Below are 15,912 nucleotides of genomic sequence, written 5' to 3' on the forward strand. Positions count from 1 at the left end.
TGTGCGTCAAAAAGAAAAAAAAAAGCGACTAAAGCTTTTGTTTAAAACATAAATTTCACTGTTTTGTTCACAAATATGTTGAGGCATTTCCAGAACATATACTCATACACACCCACACACATCCCAGATTCACAAAAACTGTGTGTGTGTGTGTGTGCATGTGTGTGGGATGGGGGGGGGGGGGGGGGTGTTCTAATAAGGGCATTGCTTCATATTACCACAAGCAAGCCTTCACCCCAGCTGTGTGACAGTTTAGAGCACGCACACGCACACACACACACACACACACACACACACACACACAGGTGTAATCCTAGACCTTCAGGTCTCCCTCTGCCTGCCTGCACTGCTCCAGCCCCTTCACCTATTAACGTATGTAAGAGCGACAAGGTCTCACCTTTAATGAGAAAAGCCAGGCCGCCCTGCGAGTTCATTAGCCATCAGCCGTGTTGAATTAGACAGAGCATAGCCCTGCGCTTTCTCACACTGCCACCCAGCACTCATTATGCTGCTCACTTACTCCTGGAAGATGGAGATGCTGCTGTGTGAACAGGTAACACAGTCCTCTTTCCAACACGTTAAACTAAGACTGACAGTCCTGGTTGATAGAATTACCTAAAAAAATTACCTTTTTTTGTCAGATTCTTGTGATCACTCCTGTTTATCTGAAATCTAGATAATTTTTTTTGTGCCTTTTTTGTGAACAATTGATTCGTCAAATTCATACGATAATTAGTTCTTCTGAGACCCACTTCATTTAGCATCCCAATGTTTCTGTGATTATTGAGAAAATAAATTAAATTAAATTTGTGGTCTCAATCAATCACCTGCTACAATCTGACTGGTTACATGTTACTATTAACAGAATATCAACACTGAATAATTTGAATCTGCCACATAACTAAATAAAGTTGGCAAATCATAGTAGTGAAGTAAAAAGTACAATTTTTACCTACAGTGTAATAGAGTATAACTATGAAATAAATATCCTTACTACCTAAAACTGTACTGTACTAAACTGTACATTCCATCAATGGTTATTGTAAATGTTCATACCAACTTTTTAATTTTTACTGCAAATGTATATTGGTGGACAGCATTGTAGTGCGGGGGTAAGCGCTCTCACTACACAGCAAGAGGGTTCTGGGTTGGAGTCCGGATCTGGGCCCTTCTGTGTGGAGTTCAAATGTTCTCCCTGTGCCTGGGTTGGGTTTCCCCAGGTACTCCGGCTTTCTCCCACGATCCCAAAAACATGCACATTAGGTTAATTGGCTGCTCTACATTGCCCCTAGGTGTGAGTGTGAGAGTGTGTGGTTGTTGTCTTTGTGTGTCGGCCCTGCGATTGACTGGCGACCAGTCCAGGGTGAACCCCGCCTCTCGCCCGTAGTCAGCTGGGATAGGCTCCAGCTCCCCCGCGACCCTGCACAAATAAAGCTGATATAGAAAACGGATGGATGGATGGATGTCTATTGGTTACAAATATTTATTGGAGTTCTTGGTTACTAATATTCCGCATCGGCCCCATATAAACCATATCGGTCCGTCCACAAGTAGTACAATAACTTCCAAAGCAATATATTAAAGCAATAATTAATGTAATCCTAAATCTAATCTACTGCATGTGGTAAGTCTGTAACAGTATATACCTAGATTCTGTAGCAGCTTTTATTGAAGCAATACATTTTAATGACATTAAACTTTTAGCTGTCACAAGTATCATGAAGCAGTTTCCTGGCACTGTAAAATTGAATTATGCGTGGGAGTCCGGGCTGTCTGTATGGCTGATATACTGTAGTTGATAATTGGTTAGTCTGAGCATAGTTCACTTGCATGCTGCTGTTTTACACAACATAAATCGTCCTGCAGACCCAAATGTCTAATTGAATGTCCCGACAGAAATCATGAGGTCCGGTGTTGGCAGGGAGAGCACAGTAAACAGGACAAAATTCTAATTAACGCTCATTAACACTTGGGATCCTTGTACCTCCGGAAATTTTATTAGATTAAAACAAAAAAGGGAAAGCAACAATAATTCCTCCTGTGTCTGTCATATGAAAAGCAAGTATTTGTCCCAAAGCTGATTATCTGCCCCAATTTTATTAGAGAAATGTCATCATCACGGGTTTGCATGTTGTCTCACATATATCTTTCCTGTATTTAAGCTGCACTGAAAGAGAATATTAAGGCCAGTTTAGCAGTTTATTTTATATTGCTTAGTGTCATACCTCATTTGATCAGCCATATAACCGTGGAATAAAAGACATAAGCAAACATAGTGTTAGATTAGAAAGACAGTCACTCAGCACTTCACTGCTCTGTTGCTGTTGGCACCGGCTGTTTTATGCCTCACATATTCTCACTGCTGCACTGAGCACCAGAATCTAACCAGTGATTAGCTGACAGCTGGCCAATAATAATTAAGATGTCGTCGTTTCCATATCTACATACTGTGGATACACGGTGTTAAAAGTGTTAAGAGATCTGTTACTTAGGTAAAACTAAGAACATTTTGATGTAAATATACTACATTACAGGTAAAAATCCTGCTATAAATGTCCTACAATTGAAATGTGATTTATTTTATAGCACAGAAATCTTAATAACCAAGAAAATAAAGCACTGCAGAAAAACCACTTGCAAAGTGTTGTATTATTCTACATATCTTACTATTAGACCTGCATTAATACAAAAACATTTCACTGTTGTAACCGGTCAAAGTGAAACTTGTTTATTTATCTATGTATTTATTTATTTTTGGCTAATTTGAATTGTATCATATTTTATCAAATCATCTTATTATGTGTATTTAAAATCTTCAACTGCAAACTAACTGCTGCTTTCAGGTAAATTAATTGGAGTAAAAATATAAGCAGCATAAAATGGAAACATTTCAAAATTATTCTTAAAGAGTAACTTTAGTAATTCTGTCCTCCAGAAGATGAGTAAAGAACCAGTTTGTTCAAATTACCTAATATTTCCCAAAAAGCTAAGTTTACTTCCTACCTCTAACTTTATCCTCACAGGGTACATTTTAGTGCATGTAAAATGTTTTATATTTAACTGCTAATACTTCTGTTATTTCACTACACAGGACTTGTACTTGCAATAGTTTGTAGAGTTGATACATTTACTTCAGTAAATGATCTTGTGTACTTCTCCCACCTGTGGCGCTGACAAGTTTTTCTTGGAAAGCAGCCTTCAAATGTGCCAGTCAGAGTTGGTCACAATGACACGTTATTCTGAGTAATTGAACAAACCATATAACTACCAAACATTTGCTCAGTGGTCAAGCAGGTAAACCCTGAAATCACTGTAATTAAGTCAGTCCATGTCAGTAATTGTTTCAGGTGATATAATTATGCAGTAATGTGGTTAAGTACCTAATGTCCTGAGCGCCGACGCTAACAAACGAAGCAAATGAAATTACTTCACAAGCTGTCAAGGCAAATGTTATATGTTGCGTGTTTTGTGAGAATTTTTGTAGAATGATGCAAAGCATGCGTGTGTGTGTGTGTGTGTTTGTGTGTGTGTGTGTGTGCCTTCTCTGTTAGCTCTGTGAATCAGCCTGTAAACAGACACCTATGAGCAGCTGGGCACTTGGCTCCAGCACAACTCCCTCACAGAGAGGAGAGGAACTGTTGACCTCCACAGACTCTCACACACACACACAAATACCCAGACCGTGTATGCATGCACCAACAAGCGGCACATCACCACACACAGACACACAAACATCCATAAACACACAGATCCACTCGACAGTGGACTCTCACACAAACACATTTCCCTCAGCTCCCACAGGAGACAGACGCTGCCATGTTTACTGCCTCGCCGGAAACTTTCACAGGAAGGAGCGAGAGACTAGCGCCTATCATTCCCTCCCTCTCTCTCTCTCTCTCTCTGTCTCCCCAAAACTTTTTTTTGTTTTTTTTGTTTCTTTCGGACATCTCTACATCAACACTTTGGTCAGTTTATTTGTCCAAGGCAACAACTCAGCAAGCTTTATTGCTCTCCAAATCTAAATCAGGAGGGTGCGTAGGGGACAAATTTCCGGATGAACACGCCAGTGGACACACTCAGGAGAATGTAAACCGGGCCTGGAGCATAAGTGATAACAAATAAGAGATGTGCTCTAGCTGTGAGCTGTACACTCCAAATGTTTTTGTTTTTATTCTGAAGGACACCGAGGAGTCTGGCTGGAGCTTCAGCCAGAAAAACACTCCAGAAGCTTCCAAACACTGCCGTCCATTCTGTCCCTCCCTCAAGAGCCAGCTTGTCCTGGCCTTCACACACTTAAAGGAAGTTTTTTTTTTCTTCTTTTTTTATTTTCTGGGGGCTGGGGTGATTCAGTGAATCTGATGATTCACTGTGAACAGAGCAGGAAGAATAGAATGGTAACCTGGGGTCAGGGGAAATAATAAATTTCCTCAACTGACAAATATTAACAAGTGTTGTTTTATAAATTAACCATTCATTAAAACATCTGTAGCTACAGGCTTTCCTTTCCAAAGGAAATAAATATAAGAAAACAAGATATTCCAATAAGCAAAATATGACAGAGTCTCAAAGGGTATATCTATCCCTCCATTTTCTATACCCACTTTATCCATCAGGGTTGCGGGGGCTGGAGCCTATCCCAGCTTACTACAGGCCAAAGGGGTGGTACACCCTAAACTGGTCGCCAATCACTCACATATAAAGATAACCACACACTCACATCTAGAGGCAATGAGTAGCTAATTAACCTAATGTGCATGTTTTTGGGATTGTGGGAGGAAGCTGGAGAACCCGGAGAAAACCCACACAGGCACAGGGAGAACATGCAGACTGGCTGTGTATGTGGCCCTGACTCTATGGACAGTGTTTCAAAAAACACAAGTTTTTCATTGGATGTAAGGATGATTCAGAATAAAATAACATTGTGAGCTTGTAAAACTAGGAAATAAGCACTCTGATCAATCTTTACTATGTTTAGGACGACAGCTAAGCAACATATAAATTATCAATTGAACTAATTTCCAGTTAATTCTTCCGGTTCCCATATCCAAAAGTGATGTCTTGGAGGTGCTCACTCTTGTTGACATATACTACAAAACCCACATCGACGTGCTGATCATGTGTCATGTGTAATGAAACCTTCACCTCATATCAGTTGTACATAATAATTTGTGTCTGAAACATTTTCGCTCAAAACAATTTGATTACGTCTGCTGCGTCTCCCTCAGTGAAAATCCAGATTGTCTGCATTCTGTTTTTTCCAAGCTGGAATCAAGATGTATCTTAGTGAGAAGTCCATTCTCAGTCTATGTGCACTGTTTATGTACGTCTTCAGCTATGTCCACGTTAAACTGATGTTTTCATTGGATAGGTGCATAAGGAATAACTGGTGGCTAAGTAAAATAAATGTATTTTGAAAATATTTAGGACTACAAATAAGAGTTATTTTCATCTGTTAAACGATTTCAAAATAATATCAAAGTTTGGAAGATTATAGTAACTGATGCTTAATCTTCTTACTCATCATAAATTGCCTTTCAAGAACCCCAAACTGTGGTTTATAAAGGCTTCAGATAGTAAAGTGGCTTGGTTTCATGCTTTGCAAATTGTAGATACCTTTGTTTGACTGGACCTTTGTATTCCAGCTTTTTAGCACATTAAATATTTTTTTCCATGTTCTTATGTGTTTATTTAGGTGGAGGAGAACTTGTAAATGTCTCATGTGTTTAAATGTAATTCCACATGTAAAGTCAACTTGGGGATGTTATAGCAAATGTACAGTTTTACAATACACACTAAGACCCACTGACTGTCCTTCCAGGACCCTCATACACACACACACACACACACACACACACACACACACACACACTGTACACACTGTCCTGCTCCTATTAGCAGTCAGGAACTGCTAATTCTGTGCATGTGGTTCGCTTCTTTTTCTCTCCTATCACACTCTTTTCCACTCTTCTTCCACTCGCCCGTGTTCTTAGTCTCTCTCTCTCTCTCTCTCCATCTTTTTTCATCAGTCATCACTGAACAAAGTCTTTCTTTATCATCACAGCCAACAACAAAAAAAAACAGTTCACTTTTCCCGTCAGCATTAACGGCAGTGCTCTCCACAATAACACTCTCAATTAGCAGCTGGTCGGAGGGAGCGAGACAGAGTGTGTGTGTGTGTGTGTGTGTGTGTGTGTGTGTGTGTGTATCTGTGCAGCATTGTGGAATAGTCTTTATTGTCACATGTACATTTAATCCGATATGTTGTTTAAACACAACAGCTTCTCTCCGATAAGAATCACACTGGGTAGATTGATGGCACATTTATTATGAAATTTGATTTATGAATTGATTCTGTTTAACAAAACTGTGTACTGTGTTTTTTTGAAATCCCTGGTGTGATAAAAGTTCCTGTGACTTTGTACCCATACAGGATAGATAAGTTGCTTAATAATTTAACACATTCTAGATGACTTTAGCCTCTTAGGGCTCACAGAGATCCTGCCGTCTATGCTGAAGTCGACAGAGTGGTGGAGGCATCCCTCCTCCTGGGATAAAGATACCCTGACTTTCACTCACTAGTATGATTTATACTCCAAAAATACTGGGTCCTTCCAGAGGGTAGCCGCCTTTTCACAGGCCAAAATCACCCCCTCTCAACCCCTACCCCGACCAAAAAATAAAACATCTTAATGTTGCTGTTAGAATTACATTCTTGATTTAACTGGATAACTGTTTAACTGAACATCTGAGGCAAAATCATAGATACCCTAATAAATAAATAAATAAACATTGATCATTGAACATCAAGGTTACAAATATCCAATGTTTAAATCTGGAACTGAACATCCATCTCAAAGTATTTAAAAGATAAATTTGGGATTCGTCAAATTAACCATGAAAAGAATGGAGCCAATTTTATTTTGGCCCTGTTGTTTTCCGTCAGAGCTGATTGGTGGACGCTGTGCAGCCATAGCCCAATGGGTTCATTCATTGAGCTATGGCTGCACAGCGTCCACCAATTGAGTTCCATCAATACCAATAGTTTGTAAATCGTCCAATCAGCACAGATCAAACTGCCAAACTGATTAATTCCTCTCTGTGATCCTGCATTTCCCATCATGCAACTGGATAACATTTCACTAGCCCCTCCCTGGCTCCTAAATTGCCCGTTTCCAAATTATAGGTAGCATTTGTTAACAGATAACGCGAGATGACATCTTCAGGGTTGTCTTTTCAAAATTTGTCCACTTTTTCTATACCTCAAGATGGATAAAGTGAACTTTGTGCATTAAATTCATGGAGTGTTCCTTTATTTACTTAAATGTGTAACTCTGTGTAACAGATGTGTAATGTGTAACACATGTATTCCATTGTGATGGTTTAAAGCAAATTCATATCCACACTAGATTCAAAGATCCTGTTTACAATAAATTTTATTCAGGTTAGTGTGGTTGTGCTGAGTCGGAAAATTTTCCAAGAGTTATGTGTATTACAACATGCCTCATTTGCAGTTTTCATTAATTGTAAATATTTTCATAATGAATTTTTTCGTGCTTCATAATACTGGCAATTCATCACATTACACAATGCGACTTATCTTTGCCAAGTGTTAATAGATAGACAGCAGCTTTTCTCGGTACTGTCCAGCCTGGACTTGCTGGACAGTAAATATTTAGACACTGAGTGTGATACAGGCCCATTGCACAGTGAGGAGGACCTTGAACTTTTAGCTGTCCCACACTGGGCTTTTAGAGGCCGAGCCAGAGGCGGGGAAGACTGGCCACCACACATGGCTAAACACACCCATGTAAACACTGACTGTTCCATGTGTCGCCCTAGAATTCTCACACTTACACACACACACACACTCCTGGTGTAATGAAAATGAATACTTTTTTTTTTTTTTTTTTTTTTTTTTGCAAATCCACTTTTCTTTGTAGCATCATTTTAACAATGAATGACTACACAGGAGAAACATAATTAGAAATCATAATCTGGCTTCCTGTCTGAGTGCTCTACTTCAATGCTTCTTTCAGTCTTTCTGAAAAACTCAGGTATGCTCTTAACTATAATACATCGTTCTAACTATAATTAGTGGCGGAAAGTAACTAAGTACATTGACTCAAGGACTGTCCTATTATTTAGTGCAATTTTGAAGTAATATTGTACTTTTTGCTCCACTACATTTGTCTGACAACTTTGGTTACTCAACAAATAAATTGTGATAATATGATGTTAGTATGACTTGAATTCATTCCCAGGGAAAAACTCACAAACTACCCCACAGTGTATAAAGCAGTATGTGTATATATATATATATATATATATATATATATATATATATTGAATATATATTGAATATGAATTTCTGAATATACAGTAATATACATCATTCTTAAATTGGCTATTCTGTATAATGAGTACTTTTCTAGTTTTACTTAAGTAAAATTTTAAATGCAGGACTTATATAAACTGTTGTTACAATGTGGTATTGCTACTTTTACTTAAGTAAATGATCTGAGTACTTTTTCCACCACTGGTTCCTTCATATCTTAACCATAACCTACTTGTTTATTGTAATCTGTACTTTCAGAAAATTGCCAACCAGTCACAGTTGTTGCATTCTCCATGTTGTATCTCTCTATGTAGTAAAATCTTTAGAAGGAGTCATCGTCTGCCACTAGACATATAATTTCAATAACAGCAAAGCATAAAAGTAAATAAAAACAACAGGTTTTAGGAAAATATGATTCCTTGTGTTAAACTTTGAATGTTGCCAGATAAAATGAGAAAACAAGAATCCCTCTTCTTTACTGCTGGGACGAGGGTGATGTCCTCAAATGTCTTATTTTGTCCAAAATCCAAACATATTCACTTTAGTGTCACGGAAGATTTAATAAATCAGATGTTTTTTCCTTGAAGATGACTTAAAATGTTTAATCCGTTATTGACATAGTTGATTTAGTTAATTTAGTTGACAATTAATTGATTAATTTGCTAATTGTTGCACTTCTCTTTGGGACTAGAGTATTTATATGGTTGTTTTGCAGGTAAACATGGTTACAAAGAGTTGAGGACAAGTGCTTATAGTTTTAATTTACATCCTATGCAGGCCTACAGAGACAAGCACAAAAAGGCCTCGTAGGCTCATTGACCTCTCGGTGACCCTTAATTCATAACACACTCAGTGCTGCTCCTCTTGTGTGAACCAGGGCTCTGGTAGTGTTGGAGGGTGGTGGGGGGGGTGCTCTTTGCTCCAGGGCTAGACTGAACTTCCTGTGAAGGTGTAAGGGATAAACGAAGAGAGGGAATGCTGGGAAAGGGCGAGGCCGTGTGAGGAGATGAGAGTCTGAGCCTGGCTTAGACATCCTCCTTTCAGAGGCTCCTGACATCCCTACCGGCTATCATATTCTTCATGGCCTTAACGCACATCTCACACGCACACACACTATTTCTCTCTTGCTCTTTTTTTTTTTTTTTTTTTTGCTTCGTCCCCTGTTCCAAGCCTGACCGCTGCTTTTACAGAGAGCAGAGACACTTAGTGCTGTTGGAACGCTTGTAAAAGCTTCTGTCCCTTTCATTCTCTCTGACTTCGCCGTGCATCAAACGCAGAGGATGTTTAACACGGCCGCTGGTCGCTGTGGGTCATGGCAAAGGACAGACTCATACTGCCCTTTATTTGAATCTACTGCCTGAGGAACATTCTGAGGGACAGAGTGATATCATGAGGTCTCCACAGAGGAGTGAAGTTTTGAAGAAAGACGACAGCATTGGTCGTTCTGACATTTAAAACAGTCGGCGTTTTACTGACAAGAGGCCCCCTGTTTTTGTGAAAGTAATGACTGGCAAGTAGAATCAGAATTAGTATAATTAGTAAAATTAGTATGATTCCTCCCTAAGCCAGTGCTTTTCAAAGTGGTTTCTGGGCACCTCCAGGGGTCATGAAGTGGTTCCCAGTCCCCAGCAAAAAGGGGAATTATTTTTCCTCTATAATTCCATCCATAAGTGACATAATATAACAATTCATGACAATGTATTTATGTCATAGGTTGCATTCACTTTCTGTAATAAAACATCTGAAAGCAATCCCGTGGAGGACCATAGTATAACCACTGTTAGTGTTAGCTTTCGTCATTAAAGTTAACCAAACTTTAACCATAGAGGTGACGTGTATCAAAGTGTTGATTTGAGTTGTTGTTGGAACTGTCATATGTAAGAGATAAAGATTGTTGTTTCCTCCACTTGTCATTAAGATGTGTTTTGTTTCTTATTGTGAGATTGGTGCGTCACTCTAGCATATAACCTGAACAGGATCTAATACCAAGGGGAAGCAATAGGGTTTGTGGGAAATGTAGTCATGTCAAACACAACATGCTTCACTTAAGAATTTTAAAATGAGATATTAGTTTGTCTGCTTCTTTTACCTCTGTTATTCATGATGCATTTTGTTTTTTTACACTTGTAATGTTTAACTGATTCCACATGTGTATATGTGTATATAAGAACTATTTTCTTTCTGCCAAACTGTGCTGAAGACGCTTGCCACTCATCCATGATGAGTGATGCATCTGTGTGACGATATGAAACTGCTTCAGTTTACACACTGACACTGAATACTACTTTTAAAATTGATATGCAGTTTGGTCTTCAAAGGCCTTTGCAGATCAGAACTGAATCAGAAGTAGATAGTTGCTATTTTATTCCTGCAAGAGGAGAAAAAAATGTATTTTGTGGGGCCCTGGATATCAAATTTGTAGTGAAAGATTATTTTTTGATTTGTCCAAGGCTTTCAGAAGTAGTTCTTGCTATACTTTCTACTTGTTGTTTGTCATTAATTTATTTTCACGTCCGTGTGTGGTTGACTGTTTATTAATCTAATCATTTGTTTTCTTTCTTTTTTCCATGTTGTGCTGTCCTGTTGCCCCGACCTCACGTTGTGATACAGGTGAGTGCCATACTTTGAGCTCCATGACAATGAAGCACACACTCTTTCTCCTTCTGTTGCTCTGTCACACTGGTTCTCTCTGCCCCCTCCTCAGTTTCGGTGTCAGGCCCTCAACACTCCCACCAAGGGACCCTCCATTCTGACCCAACACCCTGTCATTATTTTAATCAAATGCTATTACCACCACTCTGAGGACAATTGAGTTTTGTTGAATGCCCTTTTTCTGCTACCCCTTGCCCCTGGCCCAGCCTGCCCCCCTGCCAACCTACCGCGAAACACTCACACATAGACAACAACTGTGCTGGACATGAGTTAAAAGTCTAAAATTCAAGCAGGCGTGTGGGCAAGATGTGGGGGGAGTCTGAGATTGAAAACACAGATTGCACTGTTCACGATTCACCAACTTCATTTCAATCTCAAGACGGGAGGGTTGCATTGCTGCAGGGGTGGAGAATTTGATTGAAGTGTTGAGGGATACTCGTGTTTGGCTGGCCTGTCAGAGCCCAGTGCAAACTGTGTCTCTGTGCGGTTTTGGCGTATCAGCCTGGCGTTCTCTTGGTCTGGATTTGGGCGAGACTTGAGGGGTCGGGGGTTAAAAGACCATGTGACGTTGTTGTGGGATGAGGCGTTGAACTGACCGCTTTTGTGCCCTACGACAAAAAGATGCTCAGGCCAAAAGCCTGCCTGCTTTTGTCCTCACCCTCCCATTAAGTTTGCACCACTGCAAAATATAATTTCAGATCATTGCAGAAGAAAAGAGAAGATCAGTTGAGGGTGGGGGGCAGTCTGTGTGTGTGTGTGTGTGTGTGTGTGTGTGAAGGGAGAGATGCAAGGAGGAGGGGTAGCTGTTGAATAGCCTCCTGTGTTGTAATCAGCAGGCTGAGCCCCCCAGGATGGGGGAAGAAGACCAGGATAAAGACTGTAAGTGTTCTGAAGATGTGACCGCCACACCACCGCTTCTTTTGCCTTGTGGGCACTAGGAAAGAATTCACAGATCTGTCATCTGCCAGACATTACCCCAACACCCCCTCCCCCCACCTCCACCCCTTTTCTCACGTGCACACACACATACACACGTGCACACACGCACACACACACACAAACACATCCCTGTTCTTCCTCCAGCCATCCTCAGGATTCCTTCCTGTAACTTTGGGTGACTCCTGCCCCAGACCAGACACACAATAACCTCGCGGATCCCTCAGTAGCCCCCTCCTGGTGTGAGAGGACTTAGCCAGTGTCTCAGAAACTTATGACTTGCCTTCAGGTAGACTGCAAGTGTGTGTAAACGAGAAAGAGGTCAGGTTAGAAGTCAGGGAGGAGCACTGAGGATGCTTTTTCTGCACAATGCACTCCAGCAAGAAGGCAGTGTAAACATACACACCAACGGGGTGGGGGAATTCCTCATGCATGGTTACTAACCAAACATGAAATGTTTATGTTGTCTGTGTATAGGAGGGTGTGTGGATATGCATGCTCGAGAAAAACAAGGGACAAGATTGACTCTGATCCGCATGTGGTGCCTCCCACCGTTTCATGTATTCTTGCATCACAGTGTGGCAGGGAGGGCGGCTGCCATCCCCTGACCAAAGATATGGATATTGAACAGGACAAGACATTAACATTTCACCAGCACCTTTCTTCCCCTCTTCGTTTTCTCACCCTCGCTCTCCTTTCTTTTGACATGGCGCTGGCATTCCCCAGAGTTGTAGCACACTCACAGTGTGCTGGGGGAAGTGCCACAAGCTGGAGGCACAGCCACATAGTGATGGGAGAAAGAACAAAGTGAGTTGAAGAGAGATATCTTTGCAATAGAAAATGTGCAGCCTTCATGTGGTGGAAAAGCCTCAGGCAGCCTGCTGTAACCCGGGGTATTTGCCTTTGTGACGGCTTTTAAGTGCACTGTTTCTCCACCCTCATACACCCCCTTTCACACATTGCCTTTAATGATTTGTACTCTAACATGCAAAATGTGTCTGAGTCAAAAACTGAAATAACAAAACTCTCACAAGCTGAGCAACAGAAAGGTTGTGCCAACATTACTTTTAGTGTACCTCTAATGTACTTTTGTTCTTTCTGAATGATTTTTGGTGTTGTTTATTTTTTGCTGATTTGTAGCTTATGTTGTCACGTTTACCACTAGAGGTGGTACAAAATTACTGATACACTTACTGCAGTATTTTTCTTTTGTGGCTGCGATTCACTTTTTGTTGTGTTTGAACCCCCAAATGTTATGTAACAGTTTTGCAATCTACATTATCTTCAGCCATTTTACTCTTTCATCCCAGAAAGTATATATATGAACAAGTACATTGAATCGTAACCCCTTTTTAGTGATACTTTTTAACCTTTAATAACCTAGCAAAGTGTTGAGACTGTAAGAGAAAGACTATTCAAGGACTGAGCTGGAGAAATGCTACAGTTGCCCAGAAATAACAGGGTCCAGGCTGCCTTTGTTGCTGTTGCTTCATTTCATTCAGTTTCTTAATAAAAGACTAGAGGTAGTTAAGGACAGAAATAGGATGTGCTCTACCCAGCCCTGACCATCAGCGCTGCTTTCTTTGAGCATGACATTAACACCCAGTGTACATATGTTAAGAGCCCTCTCAGAAAGTACAGTGTGCGGTCGGAGCAAGGGATTTGTTCAAATTAGGCTCTTAAAGATCATGTAACATAAGTGGAAACAAATGTGAACGCCTCTGCCATGTTATTCTTCCGATGCTCCGCCAAAGCCCTGGGCTTCAAGACAGTTCACGTCTCAGCTACAGAGTGAAGTTGAGGCAGAAAAAGACTCAAGTTTTTGTTATTTTTTTATTCTTTTTTCGGTGTTACACTCCTTGCTTGTTTTATGAGACACCTAGGAGTGTTTAGAGAAGCTTGGCTCTCAGGCCCCCATAATACAGCCTCTGAGAGTGTGTAGGAGGGCCAAGTTATGCCTAATGCGCAATGTCCATTGAGTCGTCTGTTATACATGGTAATGAATGGTGGTCAGAGAAACAGTGTCCTGTATCAAAGAGCTGAACTAACATGCCTTTCTCACGGAGCCGGAGAAGTGGCCCTTTGTCACGGCGAACGCCTGCTATCGACTCCCAGCATCTCGCAAAATATGCCCCATTGTTGGAGAAGGCCAACTCCGTTTACAACTCAGAACCGACAGCATTCCTGAAGTCAGCAACACCAACCCCTCCTCCTATAACTTCCAAGAGTGACGGCAATGAATTACATTTACTTTCACCCCGTGAGATTGAGTATCTTTTTGTGTAATTTTACTTAATTGAGAATTGATTTTAGTTACTCCACTTGCGTATTCTTTGGCTTGAGTATTTTGCTCTACATCACTTGTATCTATTATATTGTATCTACTTCAAGAATAAATATTTTATCGTAATGCAAAAGAGAGTTGATGTTTAAAATCAGGAAATGTCACTGAATAATTTACTCGTGAAAAAGATATAGGCGTAAGATTTAAGAGAAGGTTTTTTTTACCTTCTACCAAATTACTATGTATCACTGGACAAAGGAAACATGCATCTACTCATGGATGAAAGGCTTGTGCCTGGCAGGACAGGCTCTAAACATTAATGCCGTCCTCTTTTGCTTACTTGTAACCGAACAGAAAGTTAGCCCCTTTGGACAAGATCACTTTCTAGCAGTACCATCCAGCACAGAAACCGAGGAATGGGAGGGGGTTCGAATTGATTCCTTCTGCCAATCTGGAACACGCAGTGCTCAAGAAGAGACAGCTCATCTCTGTCTGCAACTAAGTACAGTAAACCCTTAGAGAGAGCTGAGGGCTTCTTTCTCTGCGAAAATGGTGGCAGTGAAAATAGTGCTTGGGGAAAACAGGCAGTTGAGTCCATTTTAAATGCCTCACCACCGCCACCCCATCCACCATCCACTCCCCTTTCACGGTGTCGGTAGTGTTGGAATGTTTTTCATCAGAAGGGGGCTATTTACTTGGCTCCAGCCCCTGCATGAGTGTGTGTCTGCAAGTGAAAGAGAGAGAAGTAAAGCTCAGGAAAGCATTTATTTATAGGTATCTGAAAGCTGCGGGGCCCTGAAACTCTGGGATGTATTATGACGTGCCTTTGGAAAAGCAAAAACAAAACCCCTTACAGCCAGATCCAGCTATTTTTATCACTTAGGTTTGCTCCCAATTGTACTCCATAAAAGCTGCATTCTCACCCCTCCTCCTTCGCCCACATTACCTTGTTAGTTCAAACACTTTGTTTTTAGTGTACTCAAAATCCATGCAGGTGTCCAGTGAAAGCATACATGCCAGGAATCTCTGCTCTGCATGACAACTGTTAAAACAATATGAGGCTCTGGAGTGAACAGCCTCTCAGTTCTGCTCGTTGTCCTGTTGTCAGAAATGTACAGTTCTTGTTTAGTGACCATGCTTTAGTGCAGAAGCCGGTGGCTTCTAGGTCCACGTCTGTCGTAGGATACTGTCTGAATCGGATCACTACCCCTGGCGCTAACAACTCCAATGATGAAGTCAGCACCTCTCAACATCTCGCCCCTTAATGGAGTCTTCACTGCCTTTGTCCTTAACCATCCATTTCCATTAATTATTCAGGGGGAGAAAGGAAAACCGTTTGAGTGGGTAACACTGATCCAGTGTACTCAACCAATCTATGCAGTGTAAGTAATAAAATACCACGCACTCAGACGACACAATAAAAGAGATGGAGACAGAGGAGACGCTTGTTAAAAATGTAAGTAGACGGAAGCTACCCGAAGACAACAAAGGGAGGAGGCGGCAGCAGCTCGGGAATCAAAAGACACAGCAGCGACATCTTACTGTCTGGGTTAATCAGCAAAACAGGCCGATAGCAGCTGGTGTTTCACTGTACCCACCCAGTCCACGGAGGGCGCCTGTCTAAGCAGAGGCTGAGTTGATGTGATGCACCCTCAGTGCAGCTGAGTGATGCTAATTGGGATTAGCGCCCATTGCGCTAAACTGA

At 40.9% G+C, this 15,912-nt stretch overlaps 1 protein-coding gene across 2 annotated transcripts in view; it reads left to right on the forward strand.

The window, feature by feature from the left end:
• bcas3 (BCAS3 microtubule associated cell migration factor) overlaps positions 1-15,912 on the forward strand; it is a 304,969-nt gene that overhangs the window by 183,367 nt on the left and 105,690 nt on the right. Inside the window, exon 23 of one of the 2 annotated variants that reach the window (XM_046388329.1) lies at positions 10,946-14,321. The exons of the other annotated variant lie outside the window; for it this stretch is intronic. Coding sequence (XP_046244285.1) covers positions 10,946-11,088 — 143 coding nt within the window. The 3' untranslated portion in view covers positions 11,089-14,321. Of the gene's footprint in view, positions 1-10,945; positions 14,322-15,912 lie in introns of those variants that run through there. 2 annotated transcript variants of the gene reach the window in all.

Source organism: Scatophagus argus, chromosome 5 (assembly GCF_020382885.2).
Source record: "Scatophagus argus isolate fScaArg1 chromosome 5, fScaArg1.pri, whole genome shotgun sequence".
In the NCBI taxonomy this organism is placed as follows: domain Eukaryota; kingdom Metazoa; phylum Chordata; class Actinopteri; family Scatophagidae; genus Scatophagus; species Scatophagus argus.